This window comes from Marmota flaviventris, chromosome 10 (assembly GCF_047511675.1).
Source record: "Marmota flaviventris isolate mMarFla1 chromosome 10, mMarFla1.hap1, whole genome shotgun sequence".
Classification (NCBI taxonomy): Eukaryota; Metazoa; Chordata; class Mammalia; order Rodentia; family Sciuridae; genus Marmota; species Marmota flaviventris.
This window is the reverse complement of record NC_092507.1, coordinates 120,012,378-120,033,357: the sequence shown is the minus strand read 5'-3', so window position 1 is coordinate 120,033,357 and position 20,980 is coordinate 120,012,378. Positions and strand designations below refer to the sequence as shown.

The 20,980-nt window shown below is 38.4% G+C and overlaps 1 protein-coding gene across 2 annotated transcripts in view; it reads right to left on the bottom strand.

Annotated features, from left to right (window-relative positions):
- Nup210l (nucleoporin 210 like) overlaps nt 1-20,980 on the bottom strand; it is a 119,112-nt gene that overhangs the window by 16,902 nt on the left and 81,230 nt on the right. For both annotated transcript variants that reach the window (XM_027920851.2, XM_027920852.2), the window contains exons 18-31: nt 18,710-18,798; nt 18,157-18,261; nt 17,768-17,869; nt 15,403-15,531; nt 14,914-15,041; nt 14,138-14,270; nt 11,281-11,343; nt 10,757-10,936; nt 10,307-10,387; nt 9,910-10,041; nt 5,970-6,128; nt 4,680-4,771; nt 3,328-3,502; nt 505-680 (exon numbers count right to left, since the gene is read on the bottom strand). In XM_027920851.2, coding sequence (XP_027776652.2) covers nt 505-680; nt 3,328-3,502; nt 4,680-4,771; nt 5,970-6,128; nt 9,910-10,041; nt 10,307-10,387; nt 10,757-10,936; nt 11,281-11,343; nt 14,138-14,270; nt 14,914-15,041; nt 15,403-15,531; nt 17,768-17,869; nt 18,157-18,261; nt 18,710-18,798 — 1,744 coding nt within the window. The remainder of the gene's footprint in view (nt 1-504; nt 681-3,327; nt 3,503-4,679; nt 4,772-5,969; nt 6,129-9,909; nt 10,042-10,306; nt 10,388-10,756; nt 10,937-11,280; nt 11,344-14,137; nt 14,271-14,913; nt 15,042-15,402; nt 15,532-17,767; nt 17,870-18,156; nt 18,262-18,709; nt 18,799-20,980) is intronic.

The window sequence follows — 20,980 nt, the reverse complement described above, 5'->3', positions numbered from 1 at the left end:
TACTGCTGAGCTACCTCCCTAGTTCATTATTATTTTTTAAAATATTTTTTTTTAGTTGTAGTTGGACACAATACCTTTATTTTATCTATTTTTATGTGGTGCTGAGGATTGAACCTAGCTTCTCGAATGTGCTAGATGAGCGCTCTACTACTGAGCCATAATCCCAGCCCCCTTCATTATTTTAAAAACTTGTTTTTGGGGGAGGTACCAGGGATTGGACCCAGGAGCACTTAACCATTGATCCATATCCCCAGCCCAGCCCTTTTTATTTTTTATTTTGAGACAGGGCCTGGCTAAATTGCTTAGGGCCTCCCAGCCTCCACATCCTCCAGATCCACTGGAATTACAGGCATCAGCCCTCCAATCAGCCATTATTTTAAAATATTAACAAAAGGAATAAAGATCACATTCCAAGTTTAGAATGTTAGAGAACTTTACTGGAGCTGCAATACAATACTAGCCTAATCGGCCACAGTGTCAACAATATTCCTTTGACTTCCATACCTGTTCAGAGCCAGATAAAGCTGAGTATTGTGGGTGTGGAATTTCTCTCCAATGCTATTATAAAACTGAACAATGAAGGTGAGAGACATGCCCAAGGGAAAGGCTGATAGGGTCCTTCCTTGTGTTGTGTATAGCTTGGGTTGGCTGCTCATTTTCAGGTATGTTACCGGTGCTACCTGTGGGAGACAAAACCTACTGGTACAGAGAAGGATGCATTGGAGAAGAACTGCTACCATATTCTACAATTTATAATCAATGATGAAAACAGAACGGTATTCCTCTTCTTATAGGAAAAACCTCTTTTTTTTTTTTTGGTAGCAGGGATTAAACCCAGAGGCACTTCCTACTAAATTACATCTCCAGCTCTTCTTTCTTTCCTTACTTATTTTGTGGTGCTGGGGATTGAACCCAGAACCTTGTGCATGCAAGGCAAAGCACTCTACCAACTGAGCTATATCCCCAGCCCTCTTTTTGCATTTTGAAACAGGGTCTTACTAAATTGCTGAGGCTGGCTTCAAATTTGACATCCTCCTGCCTCAGCATGCCGAGTTGCTGGGATTACGGATATTTACTACTGTGCCTTGCTCAAATAGGTGTTTTTGTTTGTTTTTAACCTGGGACTGAATCTAGGAGCACTATACTATTGAGCTACATCCCAAGACCTTTTTTTTTTTTTTAAATAGGATTTGGCTAAATTGCTGAGCTAGCCTTGAACTTGCAATACTCCTGCCTCAGCCTCATACTTGCTGGGATTATAGGTAAATTCCACCATATCCAGCCCAGCCCTTTTAATTTTTTATTTTGAGACAGGGTCTCACTAAGTTACCCAGTTGGCACAGAATTTACGTTCCTCCTGTCTCAGCTTCCTGAGTCACTGGGGATTATAGGCATGTGCTACTGTGCTCATTTTATGTACTTTTTTTGTGTGGGTGTGGTGCTGGGGATTGAACCCAGGGCCTTGTTCATTCAAGGCAAGCACTCTACCAACTGAGCTATATTTCCAGCCCTATGTACAATTTTTTGTGGTAGTTAAAAGTGATAAGGTACACAAAAGGATCAACAGAGTAGCTGGGATATAGATGTTTAATGCCTAATTTTTTTTTTTCAGTACTGGAAATTCAACCCAGGGGTGCTTTATAACTGAGCTACATCTTTAACCCTTTTAATTTTTATTTTGAGAGAGGGTCTCACAAATTTGCCTAGGTTGGCAATCTTCCTTCCTCAGCCTCCTGGGTTGCTGGGATTATAGGCATTCACTATCATACCTGACTCTTTTTCTATTTTTTGGTACTGGGATTAAACTCAGGGGCACTCAACCTCTGAGCCACATCCCCAGCCCTGTTTTGTATTTTATTTAGAGACAGGGCCTCATTGAGTTGCTTAGCACCTCATCATTGCTGAGGCTGAGGCTGGGTTTGAACTCACCATCCTCCTGTCTCAGTCTCCCGAGTCTCTGGGATTACAGGCATGCGCCACTGCACCCAGCCTCATATCTGACTCTTAAAATTATTTTTTTGTGTTAGACTAACCGACCTGTGAAGCCTCTTATATTATACTGGATTTTAGCCAAAAGGCCAAGAAGTGATCTATAGCTTCTTCTAACTTAAAAATTTTAATTCTATATCAAAGCCAGCCTTTGATAGCAATAGTTCTAGACTCTTCCTACAACCAACCTCTTGCTAAAGCTGCTTAGAAGCTTAACATATCAACTTGAAGCTAATTCCCTTTCAAAACAAGGGCTCTAAAGTCCATCTTTTTGGTACTGGGGATTGAACCCAGGGGCACTTAACCACTGAGCCACATTCTCAGCCCTTTTTAAATATTTTATTTAGAGACACGGTCTTACTGAGTTGCTAAGTGCCTTGCTAAGTTGCTGAGGCTGGCTTTGAACTTACAGTCCTCTTGCCTCAGCCTCCTGAGTCACTGGGATTATAGGAGTGAGCTACTGCACCTAGCTCTAAAGGCTTTTTAAATTTGATATATTTTCCCCACTTTGGTACCAGGGATTGAACCCAGGGGTGCTCAACCATTGAGCCACATCCCCAGCTCTTTTCATTTATTTATTTCATTTTGAGACAGGGTATTGCTAAATTGCTCAGGCCTCGTTAAATTGCTAGGCTAGCTTTGAATTTGTGATCTTCCTGCCTCAGCCTCTCAAACCACTGTAATCTGATGGTTTATAACCAAGTCAAAATTTGCCTATTATCTTAGAGGTTCATTTATGACTTCCATAGAAGTTTCTAGTTTTTTTTTTTTTCCAGTGTTAGGGATTGAATTTTGGGGTGCTTTGCCAATAAACTACATTCCAAGCATGTTTTATTTTTTATTTTGAGACAAGGTCTTGCTAAATTGACCAGGCTGGGTTTGAATTTGCAATGCTCCTGCTTCAGCCTCCCAAATATCTGGGATTTCAGGTGCTACTGCACCCAGCTAAATTTCTAGTTGTTAAGAAAGGAAACATGCCTCTTAAAGCCCTGGTATTCCTATTTATTAATTTATTTTGAGGGGCTAGGGATCCAAACCATGGACTAAGCTACATTTCCAGCCCATTTAAAAAAATTATTATTTTTCAGTTGTAGTGGGACACAATATCTATTTTGTTTTTATGTGGTGCTAAAACCAGTCAGGGCCTTGCACGTGCTAGGCGAGCGCTCTACTGCTGAGCCACCATCCCAGCCCCCCAGCCCATTTTTAAAATTTTTATTTTGAGACAATACCTTACTTAGTTGCCCAAGCTGACCTCAAACTTACAGTCCTCCTGCCTCAGCCTCCTGAATAGTTAGGATAACAGGCTCCCCTTAATGAGTAAGTCGCTGTACTCACCTGGACCCCAGTTATGGTTGTTTGGTTGACTCCAAAAGGTTCAATAGAAGTGACTTCCAACACAGCAGTACCTGCAATGGAACCAGCTTTCAGGAGCCCTTCACCATCTTCCTCAATGACAGATGAATTAGGGAAACACTTGAGAACACGGGAACTCACAAAGGCGGCTCCTTCCCTAGGAAACAAATGAAGCAAGTGGCAACTCTTGGCCTCTTTCTCTGAGGGAAAGGAATAAAGGAATCTGACCAGAGGGGAAGGAATAAAGAATTCCAGGACTACTGTTTTGAGTCTGTATTCCAGGAAGCTGCTTGCCATTTTCTACCTTATGTTCCCCAGGTAAAAGTCTGCATTTGGGTTATGCTTAGCTCTTTAAAAATCAAAACATATTTATCATTAAAGAATTATTTGGAAAAAAATATTTGGCCAAAATAATTGGAAACAGGCATTCAAATACTTGTACGTGAACTTCATAGTAGCCCTATTCACAATAGTCAAAAAGTAAATATAACCTAAATGTCCATCATTGAATGGATAAACAAAATTAGTTATGATATATTTTTTTAAAGAGAGAGAGAGAAAGAGAGATAATTTTAATATTTATTTTTTAGTTTTTGGCAGACACAACATCTTTGTTTTGTATGTGGTGCTGAGGATCGAACCCGGGCCGCACGCATGCCAGGCGAGCGCGCTACTGCTTGAGCCACATCCTCAGCCAAGTTATGATATATTTACATAATAGAAAATTATTCAGTCATAGAAAGGAGTGAGGTACTGATACATGCTACAATGTGGCTAAATCTCAAAACTGTTATGCTAACTGAAAGAAGCAACACAAAAATTTGCATGTTGTGGGGCTGGGATTGTAGTTCAGCAGCAGAGTGCGCCCTGTGTTTGATCTTCAGCACCACATAAAAATAAATAAATAAGTAAATAAAGGTATTGTGTCCAACTACAACTGAAAAATAAAAATTAAAAAAATGTGCATGTTGTATGATTCATTTTATATGAAATATCCAGAATAGCTAATACCATAAAGAATGAAAGCAGCTTAATGGTTGTTAGGAACTGGGAGGGAGCGAGAATGGGCAGGTCTGCTTAGTTAGTATGTCTCCTTTGGTGATGATGAAAATGAAACTAGATAGAGGTGACAGTTGTACAATAATATGAATGTACTAAATGCCACTGGATTTAAGACTTTAAATTGTTAGATTTATGTTATGTGAATTATTTCATTACAACTAAAAAAAATTCAGGGGTTAAAACAAATACCTGGAAGGCAAGGGTCATTCTTTCCATGTGCAATTTTTTTCTAAAGATACTAGAACCTGGGCCACCGTTCTCCCTTTCCTTACCTGTTGGTATGGAGTTTGAGCTGAGAATTCATAGGCATTAAAATCTGCTCAGGTTGGCACTCTGAAGAGAAAAGTTGGAGTTTTTCAAACACCTATAATGAAAAAATAATGTTTTCCTCATTTCTGGAAAAGATAAATTATGATCTTTACTCACTTGTGGACTTCAGTATAATCTCCAAGGGATTACATGTTAAATAAATGACAACTATAGCCTGGGGTGCAGTGGCGCATGCCTATAGTCCCAGCTATTCAGGAGACTGAGGCAGAAAGATTGCAAGTTGAAGCCAACTTGGGCAACTTGGCCAGACTCTATCTCAAAATAAAAAAAATATATTTTTAAAAATCTTATTTTATGTAGCAAACCCCTGAGTTTGCTTCCCAGTACCCACCCCCCACCCCACAGTCTACAAGTCAGCATTATGCCCTACTTTTAATTAATCTAAAATCTTCCACAACACTCCTTTCCAAAATGAGCCAGATAATTTAAACATATCTAGGTATTCCAGAATAGACAACTAATATCAGTTGTTTCTGACTCATGGACTGGGCAAGTAGCAAAGTTTACACTTACTGTATCCTCTGTATTTTTAGGTAGAAAATAAATTTGAAATTTCTATTTTAACTCTGGTAACCTGAAATGAGATTTGGGAACAAAGAACCTTTACTAAATTAACAAGAACCTATAATATTAACTTAGCAAGGCCTTTCCCTCCTTTCACAAAGGAAAACCATCCAGTTCTTCCTAGTAAAGTGCTCTCTCCTTATCGTTACATTGAATCATAGAACCAAAGCCCAAATAAAGGGGAAAAGATTAAAAAAAAAAAAACAAAAACCAGCTTCAACTTCATAAGTAGAGAAACTTACTTGCTCCATATAATAGTAGTTTGTCTTTTTAATTCTAAAAATAGGACAATTTAGCTTTTAGTCTGAGAACATGTGTAGAAACTATTCATACTTTTATACCTTACCAGAAGTTAGTACTATATTTCGTTCTACCAATGATTATATCTAAATAGCTATATTATAATATCTTTGCTAGAAATGAATCCCTCTCTGGTTATTGTAGTGTTCCTAGAGTGGGAGTTGAAGGGAGTACATGTGCTAAAGTTTCTAATGTTAGGTCTATATAGAAGCAATTAGCAGGAATGATAAAGATCTAGGAATTACAAAATTATTCCAGGGATCCTTCCAGCAATTTTTTTTAATCCAGATTAAGCACTAATGGATGATAAGAGAACATAACTTTCTTCTTATTTATACATAGAACAAAATTTAGGTTTGAGAGCTTACCAGAATCTGAACTTCATCAGACAGTTCTGACAAATTTCCCTCAAACTGCCCAGAGGAACTGTTTACACATCGAACAGTGACTTTGATACTGGTCCTGCCAGCTGCTTTCGTGTGGACCACCATGGCAAAGTTATTCTCTACTGGAAGCTGTAGGAAAACCTAGACAGTAAAGAAATGGATTAAGAAATACTCATGAGGTGGGCTGGGGTTTTAACTCAGTGGTAGAGCACTTGCCTAACGTGTGAGGCATTGAGTTTGATCCTCAGCACCACACAAATAAGTAAAATAAAGTTTTATATATATATATATATATATATATATATTTTTTTTTTTTTTTTCTTTTTTCTTTTTTCTTTTAAAGAGTCCCCTGAGAGCTGGGGTTGTGGCCAGAGGAAGAGTGCTTGCCTAGCATGCGTGAGGCACTGGGTTTGATCCTCAGCACCACATAAAAAAATAAAGATATTGTGTCCACCTACAACTAAAAAATAAATATACATATAAGGGCTGGGATTGTGGCTAAGTGGCAGAGGGCTTGCCTCATATGTATATGAGGCACTGGGTTCGATCCTCAGCACCACAAGTAAATAAATAAATAAAATGAAGGTATTGTGTCCATCTATAATAAAAACAAAAAAATCATATAAAAAAAGAGTCCAGGGCTGGGGATGTGGCTCAAGCGGTAGCGCGCTCGCCTGGCATGCGTTCGGCCCGGGTTCGATCCTCAGCACCACATACAAACAAAGATGTTGTGTCTGCCGAAAACTAAAAAAAAATAAAAACACTAAAAATTAAAAAAAAAAAAAAAAAGAGTCCACTGTGTGGATAGACCACATTTAAAAAAAAAAAAAAAAGAAAAAGAAAAAAAGAAATATTCATGAGGGCCAGGGATGTGGCTCAGTGACAGAGTACTTGCCTAGCGTGTATGAGGCCCTGGTTGTTTGATCCCCAGCACCAAAATAAAAATAAATAAATAAATAAACAAAAGAGAGAGAGAGCGAGAGAAATGAAAAAAATAAATATTCATTCCCGAATAAATGTTGTGCTCTTCCTTTCTTGTAACAATAAGAAAACTGTGTGTTGCAAATAGCTATCTGTGAGAAAGAGAGTGCAGGACTTGCTTTCCTATTCAGGTTTTGTCCTATCCCCAGCAGCACAGTCGCCCCTAAGGCAAACCTCTGGGTGCAGTTCAGCTATTTCTGGAGCCTCCAAGGCTCTTCTGTTATCTCAAAGTCAGTTCATTGAGAGGAGAAGAATGGAAATGATGGTAGTGATTTCTAAAATGGGTTCAGACAACAGAACTTGAGATGGGAGACAGGCAAGGTGATCTTTTCACAGAGCTCAGGGTAGTGGCAAGGAAGGATGAGGGGAAAAAGGGAGACTCCAATTTTAGATTAACACTGGCTGACCATACTGGGTGTGGTGGAGCATGCCTCGAATCCCAGCTGAGACAGGAGGATCACAAGTTTAAGGTCAGCCTCGGCAATGTAAGAGGCCCTAAGAAACTGAGACCCTGTCTCGAAATAAAAAATAAAAAAGGTTAGGGATGTGGCTCAGTGGTTAAGCACCCGGGTACCAAAAAACAAAACAAAACAAACTGACCGTCTCCCCACTTGGATACTCACTATTTCAGTCTAGACTGGATAAGGAGTATTAGGAACCTGATTTCTGGTAAGAGGGAAGATAGGACCAAAACCAAGGCAAATCCATATTGAAGTAGGCACTTGTCTACCTTTCCAACACTATTTCATGTCCTATCTTCCCTGCCTTCTTGCTGTCCAGAGCCCTTGAGATCTTCTTTTCAGCTCTCTAGATTCACAATAGAGTCCCAAGTTCCAAATTACCTTTCCCTGTTCCTCAACATAAAAAGTCCCATTCCCATTGTGTACATCTCAATCAGTTGTCTGAAAGGAAGCCTCATGTTAAAGAATGAATGGTTTATAATAGTTTTATCCAAGTGAATCTCTAAATGTGGCATTTTCATAGTGTGGGGTTAGTGGCCCATTTCATCGCTTAATTTGCCTATGCTGGGTCTGAGGCAGGAAAACTAAACACATGTATGGTTCTCAATTCTTTCTTTTGCTAGAGAAAATAGTGATGCCTTAGATAAGGGAAAGAAAGAAGTTGAAGGGGCTGAGGTTTTAGCTCAGTGGTAGAGCACTTGCCTAGCACGTGTGAGGCACTGGGTTCCATTCTCAGCACCACATAAAAATAAATAAATAAAAAAACAAACAAATAAATAAATAAAATACAGGGATTATGTCCATCTACAACTAAAAAATATTTTGATTTTTTTTTTTGTGTATGTGTATCGTGCTGGTATTGAACCCAGGGCTTAATGCATGCAAAGCAAGCACTCTACCAACTAAGTTATATCCCCAGCCTAACAACTAGATATATTTTTTAAAAAGAAGTGGAATAGAGGCTTAGGCCTAGGCTATTCCCTCCTTTCACAAAACCTCTCTTTGCTATTTAGGGAAAAAAACCAAATCCCTTTGCTGAATTGTACCCAACTAAGTACAGTTCTATCCTTCAATTCCAAGTATAACCAGAATCGGAGAAGTTCCTGACAGAAGATCCAACTACTACAGTTTCCTTAAATTATAGATTTAAGCTATTTTTAGAAAGATTATAAATAGATGTTTTTACTTCTTCCAGATTTCTTTTCTTTTTAACTGGCTCTAGGAATATTCTCCTAATTCTAGCTCCTCTAACCTCTCTGTTTTCTCCCAAGGTCTAAGTCTAATTTTTTATTTTCATTGGCTCTAAACTGTGACCTTATGAGAACCTTGGCCCAGACCTATGAAGCCACCACTGTCTTCAGACTATCATGAGTGGGTTCCATCAAACTGATGATAACAGTCTTGTAAACAATGCTATAGCTGTTTACTACCCAAAACTCCTACTTAAACTGTTACTAAACTTTGTCTTTTTTAGGTTTCCATGTGAGGTTTGATGCTATATGCCTAACTATTTTCAGAAACCTTAAGTCTTAAATTGCATTGTAGATTTCTTCAATGTCCATCCTGAGTTCTTCCATAGCTCCAGACAACAGTTGGGAGGAGCCAATACCACCAGATACCAAAGGGAACCATAGAGGGGCAGTGTAATTACTCACTCTTCTTAAATTTGCCATTGATGAAAGGGACCCATCTAGAATCAGCTGCCAAACAGTTGGCCACAATAGTCCCACAGCATCCACATCCCTACTGCGAGAATCCAGTTTTCTAGCCCTAGTATAGTGGATGCAGGAAACTGCTTGGCTATCTATAGTCCTTCATTTCCTTCTTTTTTTTTATTAAATTTTTTTTTTTAAAATATTTATCTTTTAGTTTTCGGTGGACACAACATCTTTTTTTGTTTGTATGTGGTGCTGAGGATCGAACCCGGGCCACACGCATGCCAGGCGAGCGTGCTAACGCTTGAGCCACATCCCCAGCCCTCCATCTTTCTTATTGTTGATCTCAACTGCCCACTATGCAGTACAAACATGATTATGAATATAATTAAATGTGTGCCTGTACAAGTTAAAATATTATATATCTAAACTCTCTGCATATACTTTATATTTCTGTGTTACTCATATAAAATAGTCATCTGCTCAGAAGTACATTATTATAACATTGTACAACAAATATGGAAGTAAAGGAAAACTGCTTTTTAGAGCTCTTTCCAGTCCAAAATATTAAAAATCATATATAATTATATGACTATTCAAATTTGGATTCTTCACATGATTTGAAGGTTTCCAGAGTTCAAAGAATAAGGAAAAGAAGTCATGATATTGTACGGTTAAGAAAGTTGAGGGGCTGGGGCTGTAGCTCAGTGCAGAGCACTTGCTTAGCATGCATGAGGCCCTGAGTTCGATCCTTAGCACCACATAAAAAAATAAAAATAAATAAATAAATTCTTAAGGTAATAAAATAAACATATAAATTCATACCTCTGAATGCCTGGGTACTAGATCCAATACATCTCTTTTGCTCATGGACCACTGGAATGTGAGCCCAGGGTTGGCATTGCTGAAGGAGAAAGGGGTCTGGGTACTGGTCACGCCCATAACATAAACTGGCATCTGAAAAGAAAAGGTGGTATTATGTTAAATATTCTGCCCACCTGGAATTATCAGGTTTTTTTCCTGGCACTGGGTATTGAATCCAGAGATGCTTTACTACTGAGCTATGCCCCAGCCCTTTTTTTATCTTGAGACAAGCTGACCTCGAACTTGCAATTCTCCTGCCTCAGCATCCTGAATCTTGGATTACAAGTGTACACCACCATGCTTAGCCCACCTGACATCATCTAGAATAATGAACCCAGAACACAGTCATCATACTGACCTCAGTAGCTGTGATGAGTCTAGTTGCAGCTGCAAGGATCCTAACAGCCCTCAGCTGAACAACATCAATCTGTACTTCATCCTGCTCAGGAGGGTAGAGGGCAAGCTTAGGTTAAAGGGAAATCTCTGTGGGGTGCACAGATATGCTCATGATAACCAGTTTATTGTGTTGTTTTTGGCACTCTACAAAAAAATTGATACCATGGATATGTTTGGTTTTGTTCTTTAAGGAATTCTTTAAGGATAGGGACCATGTCTTACAACAATGCCAAGGACTCTGTGAGTTTTCCACTAAAGATTATGTTTTCCATACCTGATTAAGAGAATAGCAGGTGAGGGAGACTAAAAGAGTTTTCCTGGGATGCCGACACCCTCCTTATCACCCTCCACAAATCCCCAATATGGTTCCCAAATGAAAAGGTAGAAGCAGAGCACAGCAAAGAACTAATACCTGGGAAAACACAATGACTTTGCCAGTATCTTCATTTACTGTCTGGATGGTGCCATGGACCACAGCTGTGCCAACCACTTTCCCTGTAACTTGCCCCCTCCTATTGACAACAGCCACAGTCTGATTACTGATGGAGAAGTGAATGATAGATTGGGGCTGAGGGCCACCTTCAGACATTACCTGGAATTTAAACATACCAGTGAATGCCTGGAATGTGGATGAGAAGTCACATCTTTTTTCCCAACATTTTGTCCAAGCAACTTGACTTCTTTATCTTCCCCCTCTTCCTGAACAGCATATCCCACATCAACTCAAATGCAGAGAAATGGAAGTGCTGTAAATGATCCACAGGATTCCAAGAGAGTTTATACCATGAACATCACAGGTCCAGGGAAAACTCACTTTCTTCTTTATCAAGACCCAGTTGAACTTGGCTGGGAGTATACAAACGAAGACCAATAGGAAGAGGGGTGTATGTGTGTAAAGGAGAAATGGTAAATCTTATATTCTGCCTTTAAGATCACCTGCATCATGTTAGTTGGAATCAGTGTCATTTTCTCTGGAACAAGTCTGAATGGAGGAAATACCTTGAAGGAGAAAACCAAAAGAACAACAATGACTAGAGTCAGTTTTGTAACAAATGATTGATCTTATTCATGTTTGTTGTTTTCTTTCAGTATTAGGGGTGCTCTATCATCGAGCCACCTCCTCGGTCTTTTTGTTTTGTTTTTGTTTTTGGTACTGGGGATTGAACCCAGTACCACTGAGCCACAATCCCAGTCCTTTTCATTTTTTGAGACAGGGTCTTGCTAAGTTGCTTAGGGCCTCACTAAGTTGCTGAGGCTGGCCTAGAACTTGTGATCCTCCTGCCTCAGCCTTCTGAGTTGTTGAGATCATAGGAATGTGCTTCAATACCCAACTTGTATTTTAATTTTATTTACAATAGAAAAAAAATTTAGCCAGGTGTGATAGCGCATGCCTGTAATTCTAGTGATTTAGGAGGCTGAGGCAGGAGGATTGTAAGTTCAAAGCCAGGCTCAGCAATTTAGCAAGGCCCTAAACAATTTAGTGGGATTCCATTTCAAAATAAAAATGTAAAAGGACTGGGGATGTGGCTCAGTGGTTAAGCATATCTGGGTTCAATCCTCAGTACCAAAAGAAAAAAAAAAGGGCTGGGGATGTGGCTCAAGCGGTAGCGCGCTCGCCTGGCATGCGTGCGGCCCGGGTTCGAGCCTCAGCACCACATACAAACAAAGATGTTGTGTCTGCTGATAACAAAAAAATAAATATTAAAATTCTCTCTCTCTCTCTCTCTCTCTCTCCCTCTCTCACTCTATCTTAAAAAAAAATCTTACTTAAATAAGTTACTACATATTCACTCATTGCAGTAAAAGTCACCACTAAAATTATGTTTACATTTGGGTTGGGGATATTAGCTTCAGTATAGAGTGCTTGCTAGCATGTGTGGAGCCATGGGTTCATAAGAATGTTCAGTGATAAAGCACCCCCTGAGTTCAATCATCAGTACCAAAAAAAAAAAAAAAAAAAAAAACCCCAAAACTTAAAAAGTTAATTGAAATATATATATTTTTCTTTTTGTGGAGCTGAGGATTAAACCCAGGAGCAATTACTACTCAGTTACATCCCTATCCTTTCTTATTTATTTATGCATTTATTTATATATTTATATATTTATTTTTGGTACCAGGAATTGAACCTGGGCACTTTAACCACCGAGCCACATCCCCAGACCTTTTTATTTTTTATTTTGAGAAAGAGTCTTGATAAGTTGCTGAGGCTGGCTTTGAACTTGTGGTTCTCTTGCCTCAGCCTCCTGAGCTGCTGGGATATACAGGCCTATGCCACCACAAGTGGTATTATTATTATTATTATTATTATTGAACCCAGGGCCTTGTGCATGCAAGGCAAGCACTCTACCAACTGAGCTATATATCCCCAGCTATTATTATTATTTTTGAGACAGAGTCTCCCCAAATTGCTTATGGCTTCTCTAAGTTGTTGAGGCTGGCCATGAACTTGCTATACACCTGCCTCAATCTGGAATTACAAGTGTGCACCATCATGCCTGGACTTTCTTTTTTGAATATATATAAAACTAGAAAGGACAGTATCATAAACTCTCAGGTACCTATTTATCCAGATTCAACAATTATCAATCTATAGCCAACAATTATTTTTTAATGAGATAAGAAAACACTTTTGATACAAGATTATGATGAAAAAAGCTGTATGATTTATTTGTATTGAAATATGCATAGACGCTGAGCAGGTGGTGAATGTCTCCAATCTCAGAAATTTGGGAGTCTGGGGCAGGAGAATTGCAAGTTTGACGCCAACTTCTGCAATGAAAAGTTCTGAGAAAGTAGAACTCATTGGGTTCAATCCCTAGTACCAAAAAACAAAACAAAACAAAACAAAAAAACAAACAAACAAAGGGTAAGAGTCAGACATGGTAGCATGTATCTGTTATAGTAACAGGTTACTTGGGGGCTGGGGATGTGGCTCAAGCGGTAGCGCGCTCGCCTGGCATGTGTGCGGCCCGGGTTCGATCCTCAGCACCACATACAAATAAAGATGTTGTGTCTGCCGAAAACTAAAAAATAAATATTAAAAAAAAAAAACAACAGGTTACTTGGGAGACTGAGGCAGGAGGATTACTTGAGCCCAGGAATTAAAAGCCAGCCTGGGCAACCTAGTAAGACTCTGTCTCAAAAAAAAATGATGATGATGATGATGATGATGATGATGATGTGTAGAGGAGAAATTTGATGGAAATTTTACTTTTATTTTTATTTTTTGAGGTACTAGGGATTGAACCCCAGGGCAATTTGCCACTAAATTACACCCCAAGCCCTTTTTAAAAATTTGAGACAGGATCTAAATTGCCAAGGCTGGTCTCAAACTTGTGATCTTCCTGCCTCAGCCCCCCAAGTAGCTGGGATGATAGGCATGTGCCACAGCACCTGGCTTCATTCTGTGTTTTTATACTTTTTTGTACATACCAAAAATTTTACAGGAGCTGTATTACTTTAAAAAGTTTTTTTGTAGTTGTAGATGGACAGCATGCCTTTATTTTGTTTTATTTTTATGTGGTGCTAAGGATCGAACCCAGTGCCTCACGCATGCTAGGCAAGTGCTCTGCCTCTGAGCTACAGCCCCAGCTCCAGGAAATGTATTACTTTTATACAGAAAAACAAGAGCCAAAAACATACTACATGCTGTACAAGAATCAGACAACTATGTGTGTGTGTTTTTTTTTTTTTTCAGTCAAATGATTTTCAACTTGTGCAAACTAAAAAGAAAAGGATAAGCAAAGCTAAATAAGAAGAACACAAATTTGGGATGAGATCATTTCCTTACTTCAATTTGTCGAGGAGCCGATGTGAATTTTCTCCCCATCTTGTCTCTGGCAATAGCCACGAGTGTGGTTTGCCCAACAGTGACAGCCCGAACTATATAATTTTCAGAGTATTCATCCTGTTCCTCCATTAGTCTGCAAAGACCCACGTGTTTTTAGGTGAGAAAGATTTGGTTTTGAAAGTGGCCGGTGATGTGTCTTTACAAGTGTTAACATTTTCTGCTCATTTAATTCTGGTTATAGTAAACTTTCAGAAAAGAAATTTCTAGAGTCAAGACATATTTCATGGCAACAGCATGAAGGGCAAAAATTTGTTCTAAGGCTTGCAAAGGAATAAGGACAATATAGCTGGCAAAATTGTAATCGCTGTGGAGGTTTCATGTTTTTTCCTTTCTTAGAGGAGGATACCAGTATCTGCTTCTCAACAGATTTTTTATTTTTATTTTTTTTGGTGGTCCAGGGAATGAAACCTTAATAAAATTTTGAAGATCCCCTAGCCTGAAGCTTTCCCAAAAGATATCATCCAAGGAGAAGATTCCAAAAATGAAAATTATTGATGATACACATAATTTTAGCCCCTAACAAGACATCTAAGTACACTGAATAGGTATTTTGTAGAGAGCAGAATATGAGAATACAGTATGGTCTAAAAGGCACTATAACAAAAAAGGACAGGAGAAAATGTGAAATGACCTGTGGGGCAGCTGACCAGGCTACCATGAGGGAGGTTCTCATGATATTAGCATTAAGGAGAGAGAAATATTGAAATGGTACTCACGTCAGGGTGACAATGGCAGATGCCAACTGCAATTTGAGCTCCATGTTTCTGAAGTATTTGTTTAGGAATGGGCGTTTGGAAGAGTCAAGAACCCTCACAGTCACCAATACAGTTTTGCCTATCTCAACCTAGTAGTTTGAAAGAAAACAAAAAATAAAAAGAGTAGATTGTAGTAGTGGTGTCCTATCCACCAAAGACAGTGTCACTCTTTGAGGTTGGCAGACTTTTTTGTTCGTGCTAAATGTTACTGGTCAGCCTTTGATCAAATGAACCTAATCTTCATGTACCTTTTAAAGTCATTCTTTAACACTCTCCCTTCATCTCCCTTATGTTTAATATTGTAATGTTGTTCTTTAAGGGCAAGTATTTCCATTAACTTTTCAAAAGTCCTGGTGTACACACAGTATTTGAGCAGAGACCCTATTAAGTGATGCTAGGGAGTGAGACTGAAGCTTGCTTCATTTTTGAGATAAAGCAAACATCTCTCACCTTATCTATCAGATCAAGTTCCAGCTCTTGTATGTCTGACACCTGGAGATGGGCTGTTGCTGGACCCAAGAAAGCCAAGCACAGATCATAGACCTCCAAGGTGAGAAATCCAGGATGTACTGGAACTAACTAGAAGAAAGAAGATGGTAGATGGGTAAAGAAGCAAACATAGTCTAGGCATAGTCGTAGCAACTGTTTTCACCCAAAGAAAAAAAATACATCTTACTTCCTTTGAGATTGGAACTCTCAGAGATCAGGTTATATGTTTCAAGCATAGCACTGTATGTACCTTTATTATGTTTCAGTTCATGGTAAAATATGTACCTTAACACATTAGCTGATAAATAGCAGAGTTTAAATTCATTGAATTTAAGCAGGATCCAACATACATATCCCACCTGTCTTTATTATTATTATTATTATTTTGGTACCAGGGATTGAACCCAGGGGCACTCCACCACTGAGCCACATCCCCTTTTAATATTTTATGTTGAGACAAGGCCTTGCTAAATTTCTGAGGCTGGTTTTGAACTCACAATCCTCCTGCCTCAACCTCCTAAATTGCTGGGATTACAGGTGTGCACCACTCTGCATGGCTCTTTTCATTTGTTAAGACAGGTTCTAAGTTGCTAAGCCTCTTGCTAAGTTGTTCAGGCAGACTCCAAACTTGTGATCCTCCTGTCTTAACCAGTCACTGGGGTTATAGCCATTCACTACAATGCCCAGCTCATTTCCCACTTCTTTAAAGAAAAAAATTTTTTTTTTAGTTATACATGGACACAATATTTTATTTTATTTATTGATTTTTATGTGGTGCTGAGGATCGAACCCAGTGCCTCACCCGTACGAGGCAAGCATTCTGCCACTGAGCCACAACCCCAGCCTCATCATTTCCCACTTCTTAATTATGGACAGGGAAAAGATTTCATGAATAAAATCAAGTCCATAAATGCTGCAATCACCAGTGAAGTAGAAATTAAAACACAATACCATTTACATCAATACCATTTATTGATAGCTTTTTTTCCTTAGATCTTTGCACAACAGCATTTTTTTTCACATTCTGAGTCTGAACCTAGTATCTCAGTCTTTCTTTTTAAAAACTAATAGTATAACTAAGGTAAGTTAAATTTCTTTGTACTCTTTTTTTAAAAATATGTATTTTAAAAATATTTTTTACTTGTAGATGGACACAATTTCTTTCTTTCTTTCTTCCTTCCTTCCCTCCCTCCATCTTCCTTCCTTCTTTCTCTTTCTCTCTCTCCCTCCCTCCCTCCCTCCCTCTCTCTCCCTCCCTCTCTCTCTCTCTCTCTCTCTCTCTCTCTCTCTCTCTCTTTCTTTCTTTCTTTCCTGTTCTGAGGATCAAACACAGTGCCTCACACATGCCAGACAAGTGCACTACCCCTGAGCCACAACCCTACCCCATTCTTTGCACTCTTATATAAGGATATATATTAACATAAAGTATCATTTTTATTACTGTGAGTCAACTAAAAGCAAATCCTTTGGCATGCTGATTGTGAAGTCAGTTTAATATTTTGAATTGTCACATTCTGACTGAAAACAACATATACTCTGCTTATGAAGTCAATACTACATTTAAATGTCTTCATACTTAAGTACTTTGAAACTGGTATAAGTGAGCCTTTGTTTAACAAAAATCTTTGAACTAGATTGTGGGGAGAGGTGACTTGGTTTAGGATCTCTGAATGTCTTGCAGCAGGAGCCTATTCTGGGAACTTCCTGTGCAAAAGTTCAGTCAAAATTGCCCAGTTGCTATGGTAACACCCTGCTTAAAGAGGTTTAGCGCAAGGCACAGGACTATCAGTCTTGACCAGAGTTCAGACACCAGCTCAGTGGTAGAGAATTATGAGTGTAAAAAGACAATTATAATTGGTTGCCAGTACTTTGTACTTCAAGACTGCCTGCTTTGAAGAAACTTTCTCACAGAAAATCCTTTTGATGATAAAACCTATATAATAAACATGCTGAGCTAGCTCTGGGTCATTGTTCCTCCATCTGAGGACAGTGTCCCACTTGGTCCCAGCTTTCTCTCTGTGTTTGTTTGTCTTTTCTAATCTCCCATCGCCTCTCACCAGTTTCTGAATTAATGGCCATGTAGGTCATGGCACTAGATGCTTTTTATAATTAAGTTAGACCAGAAGCAAAAACTGCCCAGTACAATACTTAGCTGTAGGAAGAAACACCCTCATTTTTGGTTGAAGAATCTATGTAGATTAACAATGGAAAGAGAAACAAATATCACTTTTGTAACAAACATTAAACATACAATATTTTTCCAATTTTTCTCCTAAGAGGGAGCTTTGGTTTGAGCTCATCAATCTGGAATATTTCTACAACTCACCTGGACAGAACTTTCTGCTTCCATATAAGTGATGGTGACAATATCCAGTTCACTGCTGTTGACTAAAAAATAACCAGATCCCTCCACAAGGCTAAATATTTCCTATGGAGAAATCAGACAAACAATATTCCATCCCCTTCCCTTCTGTTTACAAACAACTCAAAGGAAATTAAAAGGTAAAAAAATTAAAAGATTAAGGTCAATGGCCAAAAGAAGAAACTGATTGTTAAAGTATAATTGTTAAGGATATTGTAGCTAATCATTATAATTTTGATATGTGTGTTTCAGTGATTTTCAACACATACATGAGCTTTTATAACTGTTATACTGTTAATTAATAACCTTCCCTCCAATATGATGCCATTAAAGTAGACCCATAAAGCTTCTACCTTCACACGAGGGTGGTTATAGATGGTGGCATTCTCTGGCAACACAGTTACATCATCGACCAGGAGCAGCTCCACAGCTGCAGATCTTGGCAAGTTGGAAATATCCTGGCAATGTAATAAGAACCTCAAAGGTGAATACAAACTTTTAATTCCTCAGTTTAGTGAGAAAAATATGAGTACTCAAGTGCCAAAGATAACAGAATCACAGAGGTGTACAGTTTTAAGATTTATATCAGTTACAAAAAACTTTTCAGGAAGAAACTTGAATTTCAATCATTTAATTTATAGTTCTTTATTTCTTTTTAAGTTTTATTTTAATTCAAATTTTTGTACCAGGTATTGAACCCAGAGGTGCTTAACCACTGAGCCATGTCCCTAACCCTTTTTATTTTTTATTTTGAGACAGTGTCTCACTAAATTGCTCAGGGCCTCACTAAGTTGCTGAGACTGTCTTTGAACTTGTGATCCTCTTGCTTCAGCCTCTCCACTGAGATATAGGCTTGTGCCATTGTGCCCTGCTAATTATATTTCTAATACCATGATCTCCACTCACCTTTGGACTTTTCTTCTCTGAATAGCCCACAAAATTGACTCCAATGAGTACAGTCCCTTTGATCTGATGTACTTTAAGGATCTGATGACCTGGAAATGTAGAAAAACACTTTGAGAAACAATAACATGTAGAATACAAAAGTGTCTCCAGAAAACCAAATTGTGTTTTATTGCAGGGGAGAAAAATACTGAATGGGGAAATACACAAGTTTTTGTGCTGACCTGCCAGTATATTCCTATATGACCCCATGCAACCAATTTATCTCTCAGTTCCTTTATTAAATGAGGAAGTGAACTAGGCAAAATAGAAAATTCTTTCCAGCTGTGATGGTCTATGAGTCCAAAAATAAGCTGAAAAGAAGTGTATGGAAATTTTTGTTCAATTTACAAATGGGAATGACAAATAAAGGGATAGTCATTTTACTCTTCTAAACTGTTCTTTTTATGTAAATGTTGTATTGATCATTCAAAATTTTTATACGGTTAAGCTTTATTACATCAATTTAGACTCCTTAACCTAGCATGTGAAGGCTATAATCTGATCCTGCTTTAATAATTCATTTGCTCTTTTTTTTTTCAGCCCTGGGAATTGAACCCAGGGCTACTAAGATACATCCCTAGCCCTCTTTTCCTTTTTTAACGTAACAATCTCATGAATCTGCCACTTTAGTTAGATCAATTCTTTAAAAAAATTTTTTTTGGTTGTAGATGGACACAATACCTTTATTCATTAATTCATTCATTCATTTATATGTGGTGCTTAGAATCAATCCCAGTACCTCATACTTGTTAGGCAATCACTCTAACACTGAGCTTCAACCCCAGCCCTAGATCAATTCTTTTTTTAGCCTTAACTCATGATGATCATGCCTAAGTTTCTGAAGCATTTCCTGACTACACTATATTCATTCTACAAAGATTTATCAAAGGCCAATTATGTGCTAGCTACTATGCTATACTATGAGGAAGAAAACACAATGCTTGCTTTTAAAGAAATCCAGTTTAGTGAGGGGTGACTGAGAGTAAACCAATCACTACAATGCAGTATGAGTGTTATTATAGAAAAGCATGTACAGAACACACAGGTAGATTAAATAAGGGTACAGAGAAGGAATATTTACTTGAAATTGGAGATAAAGAAGGATAGAAAATTCCTAAATCCCCTAGAGATAGGTTTCATTCCAGTGAAAAATGCAAGAAAAGCATGATCTAAGGAAAAAGAATATACAACATATGCAAAGGGAAGAGGCACAAACCTTGTCATGGTTAAGGATCTAAAATTCAGTGTGAGAAAATATAGGCTATGTGTGAGCAGGAAAAGGTGAAGCCAAGAAATAAGCAGGGGCTGGTAAGCTAAGCTATAGCATTTGGATTTTATCCTGACAGATACAGGAAGTCCCAGAGACAATATGGTGACAGTACAGTCCGCAGTTAGGAGTATGGGCTTTGTTGTTATTGAGTCTGCTGCTTCTCCTATTGACCACTGTAATTTTATGTCCTAAGACTTCCTGATAGAGCAAAAACTAAACAAATGTTTGATAAATGAGTATGTTAAGAAAACAGGGATAATAATGCCAATCTGTCATGATTTACATGAGAGGATTACGTGAGAAAATATACATAAAGGACTTGGTGCAGTGCCCAACTTGTCCTGAGAGTTCAGTATATACTATCCCCCCAAAAAAGTTTTTAAGCAGGTCATAGTAGTGCATGCCCATAATACCACCAGCAGCTGAGGAGGCTGAGGCAGGAGGATTGTGAGTTCAAAGCTAGCCTCAGAAATTTAGGGAGACTCTGTCTCTAAATAAAAAAAAAATTAAAAAGGGCTGGGGATGTGTCAAAACAAAACAAAGCACCGCTAGGTTCAATACCCAGTACAAAAACAAAACAAAACAAAAAACAAACATTTTTTCAGAGAAACATTTGGATTTGTATTTCAGAATGATCAATCTGGGCATTAGTGTTGAGACGGACTAGAGAATAGTAGAAATGGGATGAGATGTTAGGAGGCTGCTGTGATAATGCAGGAGAGAAGTGAAGAGGGCATTATTAGTGATGGAGTTGGAAAGGAAGGGATCAAACAAAAAAATATCTAGAAGGTAACACTAATGATATTTGTGACTGATTAGCAGAGGGTATAAAAGGAGCATCTCTTCTTTCCTACTTCTTACACACTAACTACATCATGCCACTGGTCTTAGTATCATGGCGACACATTTTCTAGCTAAGGTCTTAAACTTTTGTAAATTTGGGTGTAAGCTCTTTCTTTCTT